Source organism: Malus sylvestris, chromosome 7 (genome assembly GCF_916048215.2).
Source record: "Malus sylvestris chromosome 7, drMalSylv7.2, whole genome shotgun sequence".
NCBI lineage: Eukaryota > Viridiplantae > Streptophyta > Magnoliopsida > Rosales > Rosaceae > Malus > Malus sylvestris.
In genome coordinates this window covers 8,016,205-8,039,456 of record NC_062266.1, presented here as the reverse complement: position 1 = coordinate 8,039,456, position 23,252 = coordinate 8,016,205, and the positions used below count along the sequence as shown (strand labels likewise).

The 23,252-nt window shown below is 37.8% G+C and overlaps 1 protein-coding gene across 1 annotated transcript; it reads right to left on the bottom strand.

Annotated features, from left to right (window-relative positions):
• Window positions 1-3,370: 3,370 nt before the first annotated feature.
• On the bottom strand, window positions 3,371-20,580 carry LOC126628824 (glutamate receptor 1.4-like). Its single transcript, XM_050298664.1, has 6 exons — window positions 20,299-20,580; window positions 19,051-19,254; window positions 5,146-6,452; window positions 4,513-4,816; window positions 3,989-4,359; window positions 3,371-3,765 (listed from the first exon to the last, which is right to left on the bottom strand). Exons 1-6 carry the CDS (start codon window positions 20,576-20,578, stop codon window positions 3,412-3,414), a joined length of 2,820 nt encoding a protein of 939 aa, XP_050154621.1. The 5' UTR covers window positions 20,579-20,580; the 3' UTR covers window positions 3,371-3,411.
• Between the last annotated feature and the right edge of the window lie 2,672 nt (window positions 20,581-23,252).

Genomic DNA, 23,252 nt, shown 5'->3' with positions numbered 1-23,252 from the left:
CACTCAAACTTCTATATCTCAAATGAGTATGATCAATCTGAGATGCAGAAGTTGAGTCACTAGCACTTCCAGATTCAATGAGTGGAGAATCTGTAAGTTGAGTCTGAGAACCTTCAGCAACAGCTTGTTCCATGGAATCCGAATCCTCATCAGCTTCTTTCATCTCTGAAGATTCACTTGCAGCAATTGGAATGTACACTTCTTTGATCTTCTGTCTATCCCAATCCCATGTACCATTCTCATCAAAAATAACATCTCTTGAAATGATTACTTTCTGATTTTCAGGATTAAGCAATCTGTATCCCTTTTCACAAGTGCCATATCCAATAAAAACACCAATGACACTTGTTTCATCCAGCTTCTGTCTCAGGTTTCCAGGAATAAGAGAATAACCTAATGAGCCAAACACTCTCAAGTGTTGAATTCCAGGTTTTCTTCCACTGAATTTCTCAAAAGGTGTCACATTTTCCAATGCTTTTGTAGGACATCTATTTAGCAAGTAGACAGATGTAACTACAGCTTCACCCCAAAGACTATAAGGAAGACCTTTCTCATGAAGCATACACTTTGCCATCTCCACTATAGTTCTATTTTTCCTCTCTGCAACTCCATTCTGTTATGGAAAGTATGCAACAGTAAGCTGCCTCTCCAAACCCAAAGCTTCACAAAACTGTTCAAATTCATTTGAGGTAAATTCTCCTCCTCTATCTGTTCTCAATTTCTTCACTGAAAAACCACTTTGAAGTTCCACCATAGCTTTGAATTTCTTGAATACATGAAAGACATCTGACTTGTGTCTCAAGAGATATATCCAGCACATCCTCGAATAGTCATCAATGAATGTAACAAAGTATCGATTTCCACTCATGGTTGGTGTTTGCATAGGACCACACACATCTGAGTGTATAAGTTCCAATGGCATTCTTGCTCTCCAGATTGACTCCCTTGGAAAGGACACTCTATGATTCTTACCAAATGCACATCCCTGACATACACCTTCACCGTCATGCATTTCAGGTAACCCAAGAACCATATCATGCTCCTGCAATTGTTGCAAACTTCTAAAATTCAGGTGGCCAAACCGTTTATGCCACATTGTACTACTCTGATGCACATTGGTTTTCAGTACCAAATGATCGTTTGACTTGAACACAAGTGGAAAGCATCTGTTTCCTTTTTGTTTCACACTAACAACTAAATTTGCCAGAGTTCTATCATAAAAAATATCCACCTTATAATCACCAAATAACAGAAAATACCCATGTTCAGTCATCTGCCCAACACTGAGAAGGTTTTCTGCAATTCCAGGTACCAACATAACTTCTCTTATGTACCTTTTTCCTTTATCCGTATCAATGACCAAGGTTCCTTTGCCTTTCACATCAACAAGAACCCCTGTGCCAACTTGCACTTTTGCCTTAATACTTCTATCAATTTCCACAAGTAACTCCTCTCTGGAAGTCATGTGATTACTGCACGCACTGTCAATATACCAGGCATCACTCACAGCTTTCACTTCAGTTGATTGCTTGACCATGAAGAGATTTCCAGGTTCTCCCACCTTGTTTGTAAAGTTTCTTTGCTCTCCCACTTTGTTTGCAAAATTTCCTTGCTGAGCATTTTTGTTTTGATTGCAGATCCTAGCAATATGACCAGGTTTTCCACACTTGTGACATTTAATCTTCCCTTTTAGCCAACATTCACCATAGTGAAGTTTATCACAGTATTTGCATGCCCCTCCAGTGTTGTTAGCTTCATTTCTTACACTTGGAGTAAACCTGTTAGTCCACTGCTTCCCTTTGAACTTGAAGTTCTTCGGATATTTTGATCCACCAATATTGGTATGTTGATTACCAAATTTACTATTCTTAGATGAGATATCTAAGCTAGCAAATGCACGTTATGTGCTACTCTCTTCATGTCTGATTAATCTCAGTTCAAACCCTTTCAATATGGCAACCACATCTTGTGCATCAATTACATCAATATCTTTAGTATTTTCTATAACAGAAGCAATGCTATCATATGTTTTGGGTAAACTGATCAATAGCTTTTGCACAATTCTCTGATTACTAAGATCTTCTCCATAGCTTCGCATCTGATTTATCAGATCAAACAACCTAGCTAAATATGCAGCTAGAGATTCACTTTCACTCATACGGGTATATTCAAAATCACGACGCATACCTTGTAATTTCACAGATCGTACCTGTTTGTCCCCTACATACTCTTGCTTCAGAATATCCCAAGCTTCTTTCGCAGTTTCCAAAGTTGCAATGCGTGGAAAAATTTGATCCGATACGGCTCCCTGAATGATTCCAAGAGCCCTTGCATCCTTGACCAGATTTTCACTCCGCAACTTCGTTTCCACCTCAGTGAGGTCTCCTTCCCCTTTCGCTGAAGTGGTAAAACTTTTTTCAACAATATTCCATAACTCGTGAGATCGGAAGATTGTTTTCATTCGAATCTGCCAGAAATCGAAGTTTTCTCCGTTGAACACCGGAGCTCGAAGCTCCCCTCCACCAGATCCAGCCATGTTAGACTCAGATCACACCTCTCTCTACTATTTTCTTTGCAACGATGTGTTGCAAACACTTGCTCACTATCTCTCACAGAATCGACGCCCAGAGATTCAGACCCAACAAGGCTCTGAGGCCATGTTAGAATTAGAAGAAAATGTAGTACAACAATGGAGGATATGCTGCAATGACTAGAGTGAGAGAGAAGGAATGAATGAGAGCAGAGAATATGACTCTGCAATTCTTCACACACGCACTGTTTGATTGCTTACACTGTGAGAGAGAAACATCTCTCTACACATAACAGTTACACTTCCAATCTTTTGGCAGTATTCAAAATTACATCCAAGTAATCCTAGCCATCCATCTTACACCCTATGAGATGAAGACACATGTACACTCACTTACTTAAGAACTAAGAGACTTAGATAAGAAAGCATACAACCAATTTAGCCAAACATCCTAGCAATATAAGCTAGAAATACAACTACCACATCAGATCACAATTTACACACTAACAATATATACATACATTCACTCATACACTCTGCATATTTCTTGCTATCCATGCTTATTAATGATCTATGTGCCATATTTGATTCTTGTATAACTTATTAAGTTGTGGCTGCTGCTTTCTTTCAGATTTTTAATGTTAACATCATCCATCTTTTTTCAGGATGTAGCAAGATTGATGAGCAAGATAAGCTTATTTAGGTCACCTAGTAAGTTAATAAAACTAAAATGAAAATAAAGAAAAATACATACATTCCATTCAAAAATTCATAAGAGCTCTGAAACCCTAATTGGTCAATTAGTAAGTTAATACAACAATGTATTTGAATTCACTCCACTAGTTGCTACAAATAGTTTATAGCTAGCATCGCATGCAATACTAGTTTTCTCCATTATGACTAGAAACTTTGTTAGACAAGAACTTCCTTACAAACTGCAGCTTTTCTCGAACCAGGTTCCGACATTTGCATTTCTCCAGGACATGCCATTTTTCATTGAGTGAGAAAATAGTGAATAAGGAAAGAGCAAAAGCTGAAGCAACCCCACTAACGAGGAATAAACCGCGAAAGGTGCTGAAGTTCAGAGCATTGGGATCATTAGTATTCGAGTCGTCATATGTAAGAGGTCTTTTACTAAGCCAAGTTTGTTCCATTTTTAATAGTTTTCCTTCTTCTCTTAGAATTTCAATTTGCCTTGATATGTCATGGACCAATTGCGAACCTTTTGGGAAGACCTGATACAAAACATGAACACGAATTAATCAGCTTATAATAAATTTCTGCTATCTGGCCTAAAAAAAAGTTTATTGAAAGTTTGTTGTATAGTTTATTAAAATTCTGATTTCACGTTAATTATCGAGTAGAAATACATCTTCAAGCTAAAAAATATCATGCTTCTTCGCTAATTTTAGTGCATATTAAATTAATGCATGTCAATTAGGGAGCGAGGTTACTAACAAAGCCGAAACCATTGGTTGTAGACTCGGTCTTAATCATTGAGTAGCCAGCGGAATACTTTGCAAGGAAGGCCTTGATGTATGGAATCTCGTCAACGATAGCAGAAACACCACCATGCTTACTTCCTCTTGATAAAGCATCAGCATATTCTTCAATTGAACCATATAATGTAATGCTTTTGAACCTCGAGGGGTTCTCTATAACTTGAGGGGTGAATGATTGGTAACCTAAATAGTTCCCCGAGTTTAACTGTATTTGTTTGACAGTCATCATTGATGCTAATGTTGCAGTGTAACTGGAAGTCAGTATAAGCACAACAAACACCCATATGATCACTACAAACTTTGCCAAGTTGCTTAGTATCTTCTCCCCTGTATGAATTAACAATAAAGATCTTAATATATATATATATATATATATATATATATATATATATTTATTTATGAGTTCAGCATTTCTTCATTAGCTGAAGTAAAAGTTGTATAATATTAACCGGATAAGTGATGAGATTATAGAGCACTTACTATGAGCAAACACAAGGGTTGAGAAGGAGAACCAAAATATTGTTCCAATTTGCTGCAATGGCGTGCCTTGGAATTCTTGGTTGACTGGACGCTCGATTACCCACACAACCAAACCGGTTAAGATGAAAAAACAGGCACTTGTTATCCAAAGGTCTCCTGAAAGAGGTTTCAAAAAAATCCACATGTCTTTCTTTTCGTTTTTTATTAGTATTCCCACGCCTAAGTCAGTGTATGGTATTGTAAAATCAACATACTGAGATCTGTTCGATATGATTGTCGTATCTCCCACAACAGCATCGTAATTCTGGTGTACCAGTCCACACAGCCCCCAACCACAAAGACAAAATAATTTAATTAGAAATTTCATAAGTAATCAAAAGTAACTCACAATGAAAGATCAAATAGTTCTCGACTAAAAACTGAAAAGAAATACCAAATAATTAATAATTTAAACATAGATCTTTTCGGTTACCAACCACACATTTTTTGAAGAAAGTGTTTTGAATAATGTTATTTGTATCACGTTTACACATCACTTTGCAAGTGGAATCCAAATAGCAACACTCATATTAAAATTGAATAGATTTTTTAGATTATGTTTTTTACAGTTAATTTCCAAGTAACCATATATACCTGAAGATAAACCTGGTAGACAAGATCATTGTATGTCCCGGCCATATATCCACCGGCATTTTGAAATGAAATAAACTCATAATGTACTTTATACGGCAATCCTCTAACTGCAGCTTCAAATACGTCTATACAGAACCCTGAGAAGTATGTTCTATTGGTTTGAAAATCATGGTCCACACGCACAAATTCCTTGAACCCACTATTTGGTGGAACACCAACTCTTAGTTTTATTTCAGTACTCAATTGCAGCTTGGAACCCTTCACGAAGGTTGATGACCCTCCAGGCCATATGATTGTCTTCAGATCGTTAGCAGAAAGTAAATTTCTTCTGTTATTAATTTGGTGGAATGTCTTGTAACAAGGCCAAAATCCAACCCTTCTCTCCCCTTTTCCTATCACATTTACAACCTCAAATGCACTTGAAATTAGCTTCCCATTTGGATATTGAATTTCTCCACCTAAACCTGTAAACCTAGTATGCAATATCTCCCGAAGAAGAATAAGGCCCTGTTTGGTAATATTATTCGAATCCATTAGGTTCAATAGTCTTGTAGAATATTTTGTCCTTGTCCTCTCTACTGCTTCTGCTAGAGCCCAAGTTGCATCATATGCCCAAATTTCATCTGGACTTAACTCACCTACTTCCATATTTTGATCTTCCGTGTATAACTTCCTCCTCAACCTTGAAGTAAGTTTGTGGAGGCGGGTTGATGCTGGAATATAAGACTTAAAACCCAACAGCCCTTCCATTGACTCAACCACAGATGAGTCCGTGGAGGAATGCAAGAAACTAAGGCTAGTTGATGTCATAATCCAAGCATACCCTTCACTCATCATTCCTAACTCTTTCACAGTTAGGAGAAAGCGAGGAACGAGCAAGTGTGACATATGCACCACAAATACCGTAGTCCTCAACTTCATGATGTTGCGGAGCTCCTCGCTGATCTGTTCATTTGTCGAGGAGGCAGAAATGCAACTTTTATATGCAACATTAACATTTGCCTCTTGTAAGGAATGGATCAAAGAGGGAATGATATCCCTCCCATAATTTAAGTTCTCATATAAAAGGATAACATCCCTCCATCTGAAAGCTTCAATGAGGGCACTTATTCCCGCAGCTTGAAAAGTTTCATCCTGTGTGATCTCGACGAAGAAGGGATATTTTCTAGGTGGAGAATGACTCGGTTCAGAAAGAGACATTATAGGGACTTTAACTTCTTCTGCTAATTCTGCCAGTAGGTTTGCTTCGATTCTTGTTTGTGCACCAATTATTGCTTCCACTTTGATGTTATCCAAAAGATTAAGAGCTGCAATTGTTGAGGATTGTGCGTAGAGTAAAAAAAAAAGTATTTAATGATAAATAATTGTACCTACTACGTACTAATTCAACTACCTGGCAAGATAACCTGTTAAGATAGCTGTTAGTTAGACTAATTAACTGGAGTTGACCTTGTAATCATTGGTTTCATGTAATTACTGTAACTGGTTGTATTAGGTTATTTGTTCTATACGCAAATCAAGAATTTTTTTTCTGTACACCTGTACACCGCCTGTGGTGGTACTAAAGTTCTAAATTTAGATTGGTAATTTCCTAGACAATTAGACAAGAGTTGACTTGTAATGTTCGTTTATTAGCCTAATGGGTTTTTAGAAATAGGAAGTAAAGACTATTGATCTCTTGTACTGCAGGTTGGAAAGGTTTGGACTTGTGTTGGTCATAAAAATTAAATAGCCTACATGGCTAGGAGGCCATGGCTCGGATGCCGAAGTACTAAGAGCTAATTATTTCCTTTGGTGCCTTGAATATACTAATGCGAGCGTGCCAATTCCCTGCCCAGCTCGACGGGGCAAATAATCTTGATTGGTGATGCGGTGAAATGTGTTGTTGAATTATGAATCAAGCGACTTCGACCAAGGAATGAATACTCTCGGCCTTGTATTCTAGAACCTAAAGATGATGCAAATCGCTATGAAGTTCTGAATCTTCTGCATCAGGTTCGGCAGCCTCAACCATATTTGATAAATATAGGTCTGTCGAATTAGTATCAAACCATACGGACAAAGATACTTGAAAAAGATGAGTGTCTTAATCGTAAAAGTGGTTTGGCCGTCAATGAGTCGTACTCTAAATGTAACCTAGGAGTAACCAATTATAGGCCATTTCACTTCGTCAAGAAGGATGGTGAAGTCACTCTTTCGATGAAAGAATTAAAGACTCTTCACTACCTGAGACTTGAGATAATAGTCAGTCGTAGACTTGGGAGAATCCCCGTCTATCTAGTTAGTCGAGACTCCTCAGACTTCAGTCCTGTCTATTCAGTCGGTGGTCTTCACTGATTGCTTTAGGAAAATCCCATCTATCTATTCGGTCATTGTCCGTCGACTGCCAACCCAAACTCGTTTACCCATTCAAAATCTAAGCTAGCGGTTAGTGAAACAGTTAGTTTTCACAAAAGGGTGTGAAATGGTTTTGCGTACTCCGTCACCATCAAGTCTAACCTTCTTCGACTCGAACTAGAATTCTGAACCTAGTCTTAGTATGTGGTCAATTCATACTTAATCCAGAAATCCATCTTGACCCTCAAACAAATAATTCAAATCTTATTAGAAACCATTCATGATCCTCAAACAGTCTTACTTCGTCTAGGACTCGACCACTTTATCAATACTACACTACCATGCCGAAATTCAAAGCCTCCTTTCTCGGCCACATCTCCTCCAAACATATACATGGCCCAACCTTTAGTGTTGTTATATCCCGTACGCCCAAACTATGTATGTCGCCTTTATATGTGAAATCTCATCCCCTGATTTTCACTATTTAAATTTTTGTATTTTGGATTTACACGAATTTATTTTTCTTTCAATAAATTTTAGAATTTTTGTTACTTATAAAGTTTAATTTCTCGTAATTAGCCGTAAAAGAAATTCGTACACCCTTTGGGATCATTCGTGGACTTTGCTGATAGAGCTTTATCAACGCACATGTAGGCTAAAATCGTTTGTGGAACGGAGTTTTAACAAAGGAGAAATAAACGAGCAAAAGGAAGGGCAAAATAGTAAATCAGACACTATAAATAGCAACTCAAAACCAGCCTTACTATTTTGGGGAAAGATAACCCGCAAGTTGACTAGTTGCCCCTTCCCGACGACCATTCCATTTTCCTGCAAAATTTCAGAGGTCGATTCTAATGTTTTCTGGGCAAATCGTATTGACCTCCACTTGGGTTAACTCCCCTCATCCCAAGGATCATTTTTCACCCAATATTTTCTTCGTTTAGTGACCGCTCTCGACAGATCAAGGCTCAACTTTTTGACGGGGATCTACCTCCTTCGTTCACCTCGACGCCAACCACAACCACTAAGACTCACTGCAACCTCATTACAAACCAAGCTTTGGTTTGGACATTCGAGCTCTGATGAGACCACGTTGAGGGTGCATCCATTCTCGGATCCGACATCTTCTTGGCTAATTTTTGTTAGTTTATAGATTTGATGCTGTTTTGGGAGCTTTCTTGTATAAAAGAAAACAAGGAGTTGCAGAGAGTATTCACAAAGATGAGTGAACAAGAAGTTTCATTTCTCTTCTTTCTGGCAATCGAATGGACATTACCGAAAGCACTCACATTACAGAGCATTAGCACATTTCTCTCTCATATCAGAGAAAATACATCACAACCATTCATTTCATCTATCCTATGAGATAGCTACAGTTGTCACTCTATATCATTAATTCTCACTTAATCTAGAGCATCCATTTGGAATGTAATCCAAAGGCTATAATTAAAACAGGTAAACTGAAATGTTTTATTTCAGCTAAAAACACTTAAACACTAACACTCCCTTCTAAGTGTTTAGCTGAAATCACTCCTAAAGCCTTCCTCAAATACTCAAATCTATCTCTTGCCAATGCTTTTGTAAAGATATCTGCAACTTGTTCTTCAGTTTTGCAGTAAATCAGATCAACTTCACCATTTTGCAGTGCATCTCGGATGAAATGAAATCTTCTGTTTATGTGTCTTGTCTTATGATGAGCCACTGGATTCTTAGAGATTGCAATAGCTGAAGTGTTATCGCATAGAATTTGAGTAGGTTCCACTTGTTCCTCTCCAAAATCTGATAAGACAAACCTTAACCAGATGGCTTGTGCAGTTGCCTCTGCAGCACTAACATACTCTGCCTCTGCAGTGGACAAAGCTACACTGCTTTGTTTGATTGAGGCCCAAGAAAATGCTCCAGAACCAAAACTAAAAGCATATCCGGAGGTGCTCTTCATGTCATCTTCACTTCCTGCCCAATCACTATCACAATATCCAATAAGCACAGCATCCTTGCCTTTTTCATATGCAATTCCATAGTCCAGTGTGCCTTGAATATATCTTAGCACTCTCTTTGCAGTTCCCATATGTTTCCTGGTTGGATTATGCATGAACCGAGCAAGTAGACTTGCAGCAAACATGATATCAGGTCTTGTAGCTGTTAAATATAACAAACTACCAACTATCTGCCTGTAAAGACTTTCATCAGCTATTTCACTTCCATCTTCTTTGCTTAATCTTTCATTTGTTGCAAGTGGAGTTGCAACAGGTTTGCATTCTTTCAATCCGAATTTCTCCAACAGAGTCCTTGCATATTTCTTTTGATGCAGAAAAATACAACTCTCAGTTTGAATGACTCCAAGCCCCAAGAAATGATGCAATAGTCCCAAATCAGACATTTCATACTTTCCCATCATTTCTGTTTTAAACTCATTCATCAATGCAGCTGAACTTCCTGTGTATATGATGTCATCTACATACAGAGAAACAATAAGTATTCCTGCCTCAGTTGCTTTGATGTAGAGAGTTGCTTCACTTGGACTTCTGTGAAAACCAGAGTTGCAGAAATGAGAATCAATTTCTTTGTACCAGGCCCTTGGTGCCTGTTTCAACCCATACAAAGCTTTCTTGAGCTTGTAAACCTTGTCTTCCTTGCCTCTAATCACAAAGCCAAGTGGTTGGTCTACATATACTTCCTCATTTAGAACTCCATTCAGAAATGCAGACTTCACATCAAGTTGGAAAAGCTTCCATCCTTTATGTGCAGCAAGCCCAATTAAAGTTCTAATAGTGTCAAGCCTTGCCACAGGAGCAAATGTCTCATTGAAATCGATTCCAGGCTTTTGAGAGTATCCCTTAGCCACTAACCTTGCCTTATTCTTCTGTATAGACCCATCTAGGTTCAATTTTGTTTTATAGATCCACTTGACACCCACAACCGGCTTATCAAATGGTCTATCAACAAGTTCCCAGGTGCAATTCTTCTCTATCATGCCTATTTCTGCTTCCATTGCCTTCTGCCATGATTCATCTTTTACTGCTTCCTCAAAGTTCTCAGGCTCAATAATGCACAGATTGCATTTTGCATATATTTCTGTCAAACTTTTGAACTTCAAAGGAGTATGATCATAGTCTTGAGGACCTGTGTTACTCTGCATTTGCACCAGTCTTGAATCATTTTCAATTGACTCATTTGCTTCAGATGAAGATGCTAAGAATTCATCATTTTCATCACTCTTATCACTTGAATTTCCTTCCACATTATGTTCACACAATTTCTTTCCAGGTATGGATACACTGATGATTTTCTCAGATTGTGACTCCCAATCCCAGCAAGCATTTTCATTGACTATTACATCTCTTGACACAATTATTTTCTTTGAGATAGGATCATAGAGTCTATACCCTTTCTCACATGTGCCATATCCCAAAAATATGCATTTAGTACTTGTTTCATCCAATTTCTGTCTAACCTGTCTTGGAATGTATGCATAACACACAGAACCAAAAATCTTTAAGTGTTTAATCCCTGGTTTTCTTCCACTATATGCCTCGAAAGGAGTCTTCTTATCAAGAGACTTGGTAGGACATCTGTTCAAAATATACACTGATGTATTAACAGCTTCTGCCCAGAATTCAAATGGGACACCCTTTTCAATCATCATACACTTTGACATCTCAACTATGGTTCTATTCTTCCTCTCAGCTACTCCATTCTGCTGAGGTGTGTATCCCACTGTAAACTGTCTTTCCATGCCCATTTCTTCACAAAATTCCCTGAATTCAACAGATACATATTCTCCTCCTCTGTCACTTCTCAACTTCTTCAATTTATATCCACTTTGCAATTCAACTGTGAGCTTGAATTTCTTGAATACACTAAACACCTCTGACTTGTTCCTTAAGAAGTAAACCCAACACATCCGAGTGCAGTCATCTATGAAGGTGAGAAAATACTTATTTCCAGCCTTTGTAGAAATCTGCATGGGTCCACAAATGTCAGAGTGAATGAGTTCAAGAGGTTGTGTGGCCCTCCATGATGCTTCCTTTGGAAATGCATCTCTGCAATGCTTCCCAAAAGCACACCCTTCACATATCTCATTTGTCATTTCAAGATCCGGCAAACCCAACACCATATCATGCTCTTTGAGTTGTTTCAAACTGCTCAAATTCAAATGTCCTAACCTCCTATGCCAGATTTTAGAAGACTGAAACACACTAGTCTTTAGAGCAACCTGCATCTCAGGTATAAGTCTCAAAGGAAAACTTCTATTTCCCTTCATTGGTATTCTAGCTATCAGATTAGACATTGAACTATCATCATATATCTCTGCAGTTGTACCTCTAAACACAAGAAAGTAACCGTGTTCCATCATTTGCCCTACACTGAGCAAATTTTCTTTTAACCCTGGAATTAACATCACTTCTTTGATATATCTCCTTCCCATTTTGGTATCAACTACTAAACTTCCTTTCCCTGTGACTTCAATGAGCTGTCCTGTACCCATCTCTACCTTAGCAGTCATATTTCTATCAATGTCAATCAGTAACTCCTCCCTTCCAGTCATATGGTTACTACAACCACTGTCTACATACCATATATCTTCATTTTTCTTCACATTAACATTATTGCAGACATAGAACATGGTAGGAGTATCATTGACTTGATTAACAAAATTCACATGTTGATTAGTCTTCTCCTTCTTGACTCGGCAATCTCTTGCAATATGCCCCAACTTATGACAACTATGACACCTTGGTTTATCTTTGAACCAACATTCACCAAAATGCAATTTATCACAATGAATACAGGGATTCTTAGCTCCTTCAGAAGTACCTGCAACTTTTCCAGTTTGATTTGCAGGTCTATGATCTCCTTTCTTCCATTTAGACTTCCAATTCTTCTGTGGTTTGAACCCTTGATTCCCATTGTATTTATTCTGTTTTGAAGCAATACTGAGACTAACAAATGCTTTCTCAGTATGAGATTCATCATGCCGATCAATTCTTTGCTCATAACCTTTGAGAATAGCTACCACATCTTGAACATCAACAATATCTAGATCCTTAGTATTTTCAATCACAGAAGCAATACTATCATAGGACCTAGGTAAACTTATTAGCAACTTTTGAACGATTCTCTGATTACTTATCTCCTCACCATAGCTTCTCATTTGACTAATCAAATCAAATAACCTAACTAGATATGCAGAGAAAGCTTCATTTTCACCCATTCTAGTATATTCAAAATCCCGGCGTAAGCCTTGGAGTTTCACAGCCCGTACCTGTTTATCTCCCACAAATTCTTGTTTCAGCACATTCCAAGCAGCATTTGCAGTCTCTTGGATTGCGATTCTCGGAAAGATCTGATCCGAAACCGCGCCTTGAATGATTCCAAGTGCCTTCGCATCTCTGACTATATTCTCCTTCAATAACTTGCTTTCAGCTACAGTAAGTTCTTCATCCTTCTTCGTCGAAGTTTCGACACCATTTTCGACGATATCCCATAGTTCGTGCGATCGGAATATTGTCTTCATCCGAATCTGCCAGAAATCAAAGTTTTCACCATTGAAAACCGGTGCACGAAGATCAGCTCCACTCGATCCAGCCATGTGAGACGAGATCTAAGATCACTACACTTTCTTCTCCGCGTTTTCTTCAGTGAGAACTCAACGGTCAGTTCGAGCTCTTCACTGTGAGCTTCACAGATTCACGCCCAGTTGCAGAGGATGCAACCTGGCTCTGAGGCCATGTTAGTTTATAGATTTGATGCTGTTTTGGGAGCTTTCTTGTATAAAAGAAAACAAGGAGTTGCAGAGAGTATTCACAAAGATGAGTGAACAAGAAGTTTCATTTCTCTTCTTTCTGGCAATCGAATGGACATTACCGAAAGCACTCAGATTACAGAGCATTAGCACATTTCTCTCTCATATCAGAGAAAATACATCACAACCATTCATTTCATCTATCCTATGAGATAGCTACAGTTGTCACTCTATATCATTAATTCTCACTTAATCTAGAGCATCCATTTGGAATGTAATCCAAAGGCTATAATTAAAACACGTAAACTGAAATGTTTTATTTCAGCTAAAAACACTTAAACACTAACAATTTTGACTCATTTCGGCCAGACTCGCACTCCAACGAAGGTAGGAAAATTGTTGTACTCTTCAAGAGCTTTATTTTAACATATTTGAGTCAACTTTGGTATTGGCTATATTCCAGCGAGTCGTTGCCACAGGCCACCGCGTTCAGCAGTGCGGCGACGGCGATGCATGAGTCCGATAAACCACTTTTTTCTAGTTAGCTAATTTTGATGCCCTAAATTTTTTTTTTTCACATCCGTTTGGCGAAATTCGATCTTGTAAACCTAGTTTCGCAATTGACCGCCACTCAACTTTTGTAGGTGGCGAAGATCAGACGGTTGGATCATTATGGAATTGAAGTATGTTATTGTAGATGTATTGTGTTGACCTTAGGAACTTGTGGATCAAAAATCCAATATGTGGATATTTTGGGTTGGATTCCGTAGGGTTGTTGACTTTATTGTTGACCACATTCACCTAGAGTTGACTTTTGGTCAAAATGTCTTAGTTCTTAAATATTGAAATTATCATTATCATAGACCCGATAGATCCTAGTTGGCTTACTTTGATTAGTATGCCATCCTGAGGGATATACATCTCGGTTTGCATGTAGGTGAAACCTTATCAGGTTCATGTTTATTGTGCTTCTATATGTGAGTGACTTTAATATATGCGGTATGGTTATTACCTGAAAATTCTCATGCTATTATACTTAGTGGATATGAATGGATTATAAAAAGTGTTTTCTGCTAAATTGTTTCTTTTAAATTTAGTCATCAATTTATTTTATGAAATGTGTTTAGGTATGCATATTTGATATGTTTGTTAAACGAGAGGGCGGGTAGGTTATTGTTAACTCATTGCTATGGGGAGTTGTGACACCGAACTCGTATCGTATCTAGTTCTCTTGATTTGTTTTATACTAGGATCCTAGAATTTTTGTTCGGTTTCGTTAAGTAGTCTGAAACCGTGTGGTCTATATGGGTTCTGTTAATTGGTCTGGAACCCTATCTTTGTAGGATTTTGTTGTGTAATCTAGAATCCATTTCCTTATCATTTCCGTTGAGTGGTCTGAAACCCTATCTTCATTGGATTCCATTGAGTGGTCTTGGAATCTCTTTCCTATCATTTCCGTTGAATGGTCGAAATTTCTTTCCTTATAGATTTCGTTGAGTAGTCCGAAATCCCTTTCTCTATTCGATTGTGTTGAGTTTTCTAAGATCCTATCTTCATTGGATTCCGTTGAGTGATTCAGAATCCTTCTCCATATTTGTTTTGTTGAGCGCATGGTTGCAGCGCCCGGTGGGTGGGCCCAAATACCCAATTTTTCCATTAATTGCCACTCGAATTTTGGAGCTAGCAAAGATTTGACCATGGGATCATTATGGAATTGAGGTATGCTATTGTGAAGTATTGTGGTACCTTAGGAACTTGTGGATCGAAATCAAATTTATGGATCTTCTTGAGGGGATTACGTAAGGTTGTTAACCCTACCATTGATCACATTGAACGAGGGTTGACTTTTAGTTAAAGTGTCCTGAATCGTTCTTAAATACCAAAACTAGATTACTAAAGACCCGATAAAGCCTACTGGACCTACTTTGATTAGCAAGCCATCATGGGGATGTGAACCTCAGTTTGCATGTAAGTGACGGCTTACCAGAATTCACGAGGTTATTGGGCTTCTACGTGTATGCCAGTGACTTTAGTATATGTGGTATGGTTATTACCCTGAAAATTTTCATGCTAGCATTCTTATTGGATATGGCGTGGATTTATAAAATGTGTTTTCTGCTAGATTGTTGCTTTGGAATTTAGTCATCGATTTATTTTATGAAATGTGTTTTGCTATGCATATTTGAAATGTTTGTGAAACGAAATGGCTAGTAGAGGATCATCAACCCATTATTATGGGAAGTCATGACACCAAACTCGAATCATGTCAGGTTCCCTTAAGTTGTTTTAAAACAGGTTCCTATGATTCTGTTTGTTTCCGTTGAGTGGTTCATAAACTGTGCTCTGTCTGGGTTCCATTGAGTTGGTCCAGAATTGTATCTTTGTTGGATTTCCTTAAGTGTTCCAGAATCCCTTTCCTTATCGGTTTCGCTGAGTGGTCATGAACCATGCCTTCGTTATATTTCATGGAGAGGTCCTAAATCTCTTTATCTATCGATTCTGTTATGTCGTATGGAACCATATATTCCTTGGATTCCATTGAGTGGTCAGGAATCCTATCTTCGTTGGATTCTATTAAGTGGTATGGAATCCTTATCCTTATTGATTTCGTTGAGTGGTTTGGAACCTTGTCTTCGTTGAATTCTGTTAAGTGGTCCTGAATCGCTTTTATCTATCAATTCCATTGAGTGGTCTGGAACCTTATCTTGTTTGATTATGTTGAGTGGTCATGAATCCATTTCTCTATCGATTTCGTTGAATGGTCTGGAACCCTATCTCCATACGACTTTCATTGAGTTGGTCTGAAACTCTGCTATGTTTGGATTTTGTTTAGTTGGTATGAAATCTCACTTTCTATTGGTTATGTTAAGTTGGTCTAAAACCCTATAACTCAGTGGCGAAGCCACGTGAGGGCGAGGAGTGGCGGCCGCCACTCCCCTCACCGAAAAACACAGCCCTAGCGCTGGTTTAGCCCCTCCCCTCCCGCCGGAAAACCCAGCCCCTCCACAGCTCCGCTCCCTGTCTCTCTTCCTTCGAACTGGTTCTGCTGCACAGCAGCAGAGAAGAACCTTTCTGTTTTGTTTTAATCTGAGCAGAAATTCAAATCACTGAGATTTTCAATTTTCGAGTGATACAAAAATTTAATCGAGATTTTCCCAAAAAAGTGACGAAAAATCCTAATTTTCTGTTTTGGTTGGCATTTTCAAAGATTTTCCGGGAAAAGTATGTATTTATATGGCACTGTCAGAGTGCGTAAGCTGGACTGTGGTGTGACTGCTTTGATAGGTAAGCAGAAGGGCTTTGGTGATGGACGGTGGTGACGTGGAGCTGGTGGATAGGACGGGTGACTGGGAAATGCCGGTTTAGGGAGTGCGGATCCTACGTGGAAAGTTGTTATTGGATGGTGCGAGTCATTAGGTTGTGTCCTCGTGTGCCACCATCGATTTGGAAATTGGTAGACAAGTAGGGTGGTAAGATACCACTCTTGTCCTTGACATAAATGCATACATGGAGTAAGCTTAGGGCATGGTAGAGTAATTATCGACTATAACGCAAAGCACCAAATCATCACTTTTATGTCTTTATTCGAATTTTTTCAAAAGAACCTATCCTTTTTTAGGGATCCTGAAAATTCCGTGATCGTGATCATTCATCGCATATCGTGCGATCAATTTTAGCTAGTTACTATTTATATTTAATTTTAAATTTTAAATGATTTTTTACTGCATGATATACGATGAACGATCACGGTCACGAAATCCTCAGAATCCTCGAAAAATGATCCGACGAGGAACATTTTCCATTTTTAAATGACAAGTTTCACATCAATTTATTTATTCACCTATTAGTTTAAATGACAAAGTGAATTTTTGCTTCGAACTGGCTCCCCCCCCCCCCCCCAAACCTAGTAGCCAACGAACGGAACGGAACGGAGCCATCTCACAGGCTCACTCCAGCCGAGCCGCCATTTACTCGCACACTCACTCTCACAGGCTCATGAATTTCTGCGACATTTTCATGACCTGAAACCTCGTCGGCAACAATTGTAATTTGTTTGTATTGATTAATTATGGAAGACATTACTATATAAAAAGATTTAGTTGTTGCCATTTTTCTTTAACCTTGCATTCTTTTAAGTTCGCCCCTCCCCCCGAGAAATCCTGGCTTCGCCACTGCTATAACTCATTGTGAGGTATGTGAAGATGGAATGATGTATTGGTGCATCACTTACATCAGTTGTCTAGAACCTTAAATTTTTATGCCAGGAATGTCATGAGAAACGAAGGAGTTTATCAAAAAGTGAACTACAAAGGCTTAATCCCATCTTAGGGTATGTAGGCAATGCACAGAGGTTAGATGCAGCAATGAAATAAAAGAAAATTTACTACGATATGAACCATTGGGTTGGTTTTGGTCGTGTCTCGGAAGCGAGGCATGAGTTGGATAGGTAATTTAAGATGTCACATGTCGATCTTGAACATATCTCGGGATCGGGCGAGTAACAACTTTTAGTGGTATTAGAGCTTAGGTATTAGGTTCTCGTATCTTTACATTAGAGAGAGGAAGACCTTTGGGTATGTGTAAGTGTTATGAAAATTTCGAGGATGAAACCTTTATATGAGAGGAAGGATGTGAAATCCCGTCCCATATTTCACTATTAATTTTTTCGTATTTTGCATTTACGTGAATGTATTTTATTTTCGTTAAATTTTAAAATTTTAGTTAGTTACAAAGTTTTATTTTTCGTAATTAGCCATTAAAAATCTGTAGATCTTTTCGGGTCATTCGTGGACTTTCCAAATAGGCTCATTTCCACAAATGCATAGACGAATATTGTTCACAAAACGGAATTTTAACGAAAAAGATATAAGCGAGTAAAGGATAAGGCAAAATAGTACATTAGACGTTTTAAAGATGGGAACTTTAATGAAAAGCACCCGGTACTGTTCATTTTAACGAAAAACCACATTTTAACACTAAAAAGTCAATCCTGGTACTATTCACTTTACCCTTTATTTTGTCCTTATCATTAAAACTCAAAGTTTTCAAGCCCTTTTCATTAGTTTTCCTTTTAAAGATAGCAGCCCGCCAGAACCAGACTTACTACTTTGGGGGAAGCCAACCCACGTGCAGTCTAGAGATCACCTTCGAGAGATTTTTTAGTGTAACCGGGTACATGGGGTGGTACACCAAGTGTCACTAAAGAAATGGTGGAATATGTGTGCTAAAAAGTTAATAACTTAAAAAATAAAATTTCCCACAATTCCTATTAAAACACGTGGTGTACTATTTATGTTTTCGTCACAACTAAAAATTTCTCCTTGTAGACGGATCAACTTTGAAGAGTGTTAGGCTATTTAATTGGAGTTGACTGTCGTTGTAAACATTTCTTTTGGATATTCTTTCTCTTGCATAAAAATTGGACCTCCCCAAAATATAGTCTTCTACATATTTTGTCCTAAATCTCCAATTACAATCCCAAGTATGATCCCTTTGTTGACTAAGGAGAACAAATATTCTACTGGTTTTTTCTTTTTTGGGTCAGAACTTTTTTTGTTCGTAGCGAAGAGATCAAGGGGATTAGAGAAACAACATATATGAGATTTCATGATAGCTTCTTATAGTTACTATTTTTTCATAGAGCGATGAAGTTAGTGCGTTAAATAGTAAATTGTTAGGAAAGAAAAAAATTGGTGGGGATCAAACTTGCACCAAGTTACATAATTACCAAGTACAACTGCATACCACTATCTATAAAGCTAATTATTTAATGGTACGTAGCTGCCATAAAAACTTAAAAAGAAAAGATATGTGTAACTCACCAGCTGATAGAGCATGTAGAGGTTTTCCTTTGGAATCCTTGGTTCGTAGAAGCAGCCTTGTGGTGTAGTTTTTATGCAGCTGGTAAAAATCAGACAGGGCCGTAGAAATGCAACTGAGAATAATCTGCCCTTCCCTTGACCCCATGTCAAGAATCACACCCACATGAACATCTTCAACAACAATATTTTGGGCAAACAATAGACCTAGAAGGCTAAACAAGGTCACTACGGACAGAAAGATGATGGCTATTTGCTTCTTTGATTGAAACTCCATGTGCATGACTAACTCAAATTACTCAATTAATCAATACTTCTCTTGTATGGTTTAGCACCGCAGCATCGTTTCGCTTATATAGGGTTAAAGTCAATAAATAATTTCAAATTTCGGTATGTGTGTGTGTGACAATTGAATATAAGAAGGAAAATGTTCAATGAATATAAGAAGGAAAATGTTCACGTAGAGCCTTTTTTTTTAGTACCCGAAACCCAATTTTTTTTTTTTCTCCAGATTTCATAATTGGATTGAGGTTTTGAATAAGACGACCTTTTCATTTAAAATAAAAATCATAAGAAAAATTATGACTTAAGACATCTTCCTTGTTACTTCCCTTTAATATTAAATGAGTATAAGAAGGAAAACTACTACTGTCGACTTCTTCCTTGTTACTTCTCTTTAATTAATTATGGAGTAGCTAAAAAAATGAATCTGGGAGTAGCTAGCTGGGTTGGGGTGGTGCGGCGTTGGAAGCAAGATTCCTAAATAATTTCAGTTGTTAGGAAATTCAAGGAAGCAGCATGGACAGATTGACCAAGAGCCAGAACATGACAAGTGAAAGGGTCAAATGTGAATACTAATTCTTTCTAACGTACTTGAACAGGATCTGTTCTCTAGGTTGTACCTCTGCTACCTGTATCTTTGATTTCTAAGGAGACAGCAGTGATCCTTGGACCATTCAAGCAGTCGACAATATCTTTCTCAGCCATGTTAATGTTGTGTAAAACTAATTTTGAATCAGTTTTTACTTCTGGAAATAGAAATGAAATGATGATGATGAAGGTTGAAGAAGAAAGTCAATGTTTCATTTCTTTACTTGTCATCATCTTAATAGAAACGGCTACATTCCTTGATGTAAGAGAATGTTTGCATAGATCCAAATACAAGATACCATGAGATTATGGCACATGGAGATTCAATGGCATGTAAGCCATAAGCCATAAACTTAAAAAGAAAAGATATATGCGACTCACCAGCTGATAGAGCATGTAGAGGTTTTCCTTTGGAATCCTTGGTTCGTGGAAGTAGCCTTGTGGTGTAGTTTTTATGCAGCTGGTAAAAATCAGACAGGGCCGTAGAAATGCAACTGAGAATAATCTGCCCTTCCATTGACCCCATGTCAAGAATCACACCCACATGAACATCTTCAACAACAATATTTTCAGCAAACAAGAGACCTAGAAGGCTAAACAAGGTCACTACGGACAGACAGATGATGGCTATTGGCTTCGTTGATTGAAACTCCATGTGCATCACTAACTCAAATTCCTCAATTAATCATTGTTTGGTTTAGCACCGTAGCATCGTTTCGCTTATATAGGGTTAAAATTGTTGGAATAGAGGTGAAGCAAGAAAGTGATGGTATCTACATCTCTCAACAAAAGTACATGAGAGACATGTTGCAGAAGTTCAATAAGGACAAGTGCAATGTTGTCAACACTTCAGTTGCAACTAGATTGAAGTTGTCCAAGGAAGAAGAAGGTGAGTTTGTAAACTCAACCGTGTACAAAAGCCTCATTGGAAGCCTAAGGTACCTTACAATCACAAGACTGGATACCTTTTCTTGAAATACGTTCCCCGAGTGTTGCAACTGAAGTGGGAAAGAGAAAACACTTTAACTAAAATGGTCGATAGATAAATTTTTTAAAAGATATGTATAACATTAAGATTGTGTCTAATCAACATATGCCTCCAATGAGGAAGAGAAAACACGGGGAGGGTATATAAAGGCCACCAATCGTCGCCTACAACCGACATTGTTTTCAAAATATTTTAAAAAATTAAAATCTGTATCAGCTACAACCGACACCGGCTTTGAAAATATTTCTTTTAACCAACACTAACATTATGTCGGTTACAACCGACACCGGGTTTCAAAATTTTTAATAAAAATTAAAACCTATGTTGGCTACAACCGACACTATCTTTGAAAATATTTAAAAACTATCATTAGTGTCGGCCATAAGCAACACCAGTTGTCTTTTAACCGACGCTAACGTTATGTCGGTTAAAGCGACACATTTTTTTTTTAATGTGACACCAGTATTAAAAATATTAAAATCAATGTCGGTTATAAGCGACATTAACAGTTTATGTCGGTTATAACCGACAGTAACTCCAACACCATATTAAATGGGTGTCAGATGTCTTATCTGCCATTATGTTGTATAAAAGCTACACCACCCACCGACACAATAAGGCTCTTTTGTAGTAGTGAGTGATTGGGGAGGTGACCAAGATGAAAGGAAAAGCACAACTAGCTACGTGTTTTTTCTAGAATCAACAGTTTTCTCATAGATTTCAAAGAAGCAATCAATTGTTGCTTTGTCATCGTGTGAAGCCGAGGACGTAGCTACGGCCACAACTGTGTGTGAGGCAATTTAGTTAAGAAATCTATAGAAGTCAATGTGTCATCCACAAGTGGAATTGACTGTGATTCATGTGGATAACAAATCAGCAATCAAGCTTACAAAGAATCATGTTCAACATGGAAGGAGCAAGCACATCGATACCAGGTTCCATTTTTTTAGGAACCATGTGAAGCAAAAGACAATTGAGCTTATCAATTGTCACACCAAGGAACAAGTGGCTGATATCTTCACAAAGCCACTACCAATTGAGCCATTCAAGTTGTTGCGTGAAATGCTAGGCATGAAGGCATTTTGATTTGAGGGGGCGTGTTAGAAGTTCAAAGCAAAATAAATGCCAATAGTTACATATTGGTGGAATAGTTGGCGGCATAACCATCATTTCAGCTAGCATGTTTTTTTAACTTTCTATAGCTGCCTTGTTTTTTAAACAACATCAGCTATACTTGACTTTTACTCTGATAACATTCAATGCTATGTTTTAAGTTGTCTTGTAAAATCTCTATAATAGAGATACGTGCATGTACGTTCCGTATATCCCATTCCAGCAATAAGAGTTGTAAAATCTTCCAATATTTCAGAGTATTTTCTCAAAGCTTGCTGCTTCTTTCTTTCTGTCGGTCCAGTTTCAAAGTGAGTGAAGTGAGAGATGAGATAGTTTGTAAACTTATCATTTATATATTTTGGTATTGAGTTAGTAAACTTTAAATACCAAAGAAAGTCAATAAATAATTTCACAGGAAGAGCCTTGTTTTTTAGTACCTGAAACCCCAAAAGAAGTGAATGAGAAGAGATTTCACAATTGGATTGAGGTTTTGAATAAGGCGACCTTTTCATTTAAAAAAATAATAATTCATAAGAAAAATTATGACTTAAGACATCTTCCTTGTTACTTCCCTTTAATATTAACTGAGTGTAAGAAGGAAAACTTTCACTGTCAGGACTTCTTCCTTGTTACTTCTCCTTAATTAATTATGGAGTAGCTAAAAAAATGAATCTTGGAGCAGCTAGCTGGGTTGGGGTGGTGCGGCGTTGGAAGCAAGATTCGTAAACAATTTCCGTTGTTAGGAAATTCAAGGAAGCAGCGTGAACCGATTGACCAAGAGCCAGAATATGACAGGTGAAAGGGTCAAATGTGAATATTAATTCTTTCTAACGTACTTGAACAGGATCTGTTCTCTAGGTTGTACCTCTGTTCCCTGTATCTTTGATTTCTATGGAGACAGGAGTGATCCTTGGATCATTCAAGCAGGCGATAATCTTTCTCAGCCGTGTTAATGTTGTGTAAAACTAATTTTGAATCAGTTTTTACTTCTGGAAATAGAAATGAAATGAAGAAGATGAAGGTTGAAGTAGAAAGTCAATGTTTCATTTCTATACTTGTCATCATAACAGAAACAGCTACATTCCTTGATGTAAGAGAATGTTTGCACAGATCCAAACCTAATACAAGATACCATGAGATTATGACACATGGAGATTCAATGGCACGTAACAAGGACAGAGCCAAAAAAAGATTATTTGGATGGGCTAGCTAAGGAGGGTGTAGTCAAACTAAG

What these genes read in the sequence shown, in the direction of transcription:
- LOC126628824 (XM_050298664.1), bottom strand. Translation starts at nt 20,578, where the DNA reads ATGCACATGGAGTTTCAATCAACGAAGCCAATAGCCATCATCTGTCTG. An exon ending in TCTACATGCTCTATCAGCTG is followed by an intron (nt 6,453 to 19,050) that starts GTGAGTTACACA and finishes CAACAATTGCAG; the next exon opens with CTCTTAATCTTTTGGATAAC. An exon ending in AACCCTTGTGTTTGCTCATA is followed by an intron (nt 4,360 to 4,512) that starts GTAAGTGCTCTA and finishes TAATTCATACAG; the next exon opens with GGGAGAAGATACTAAGCAAC.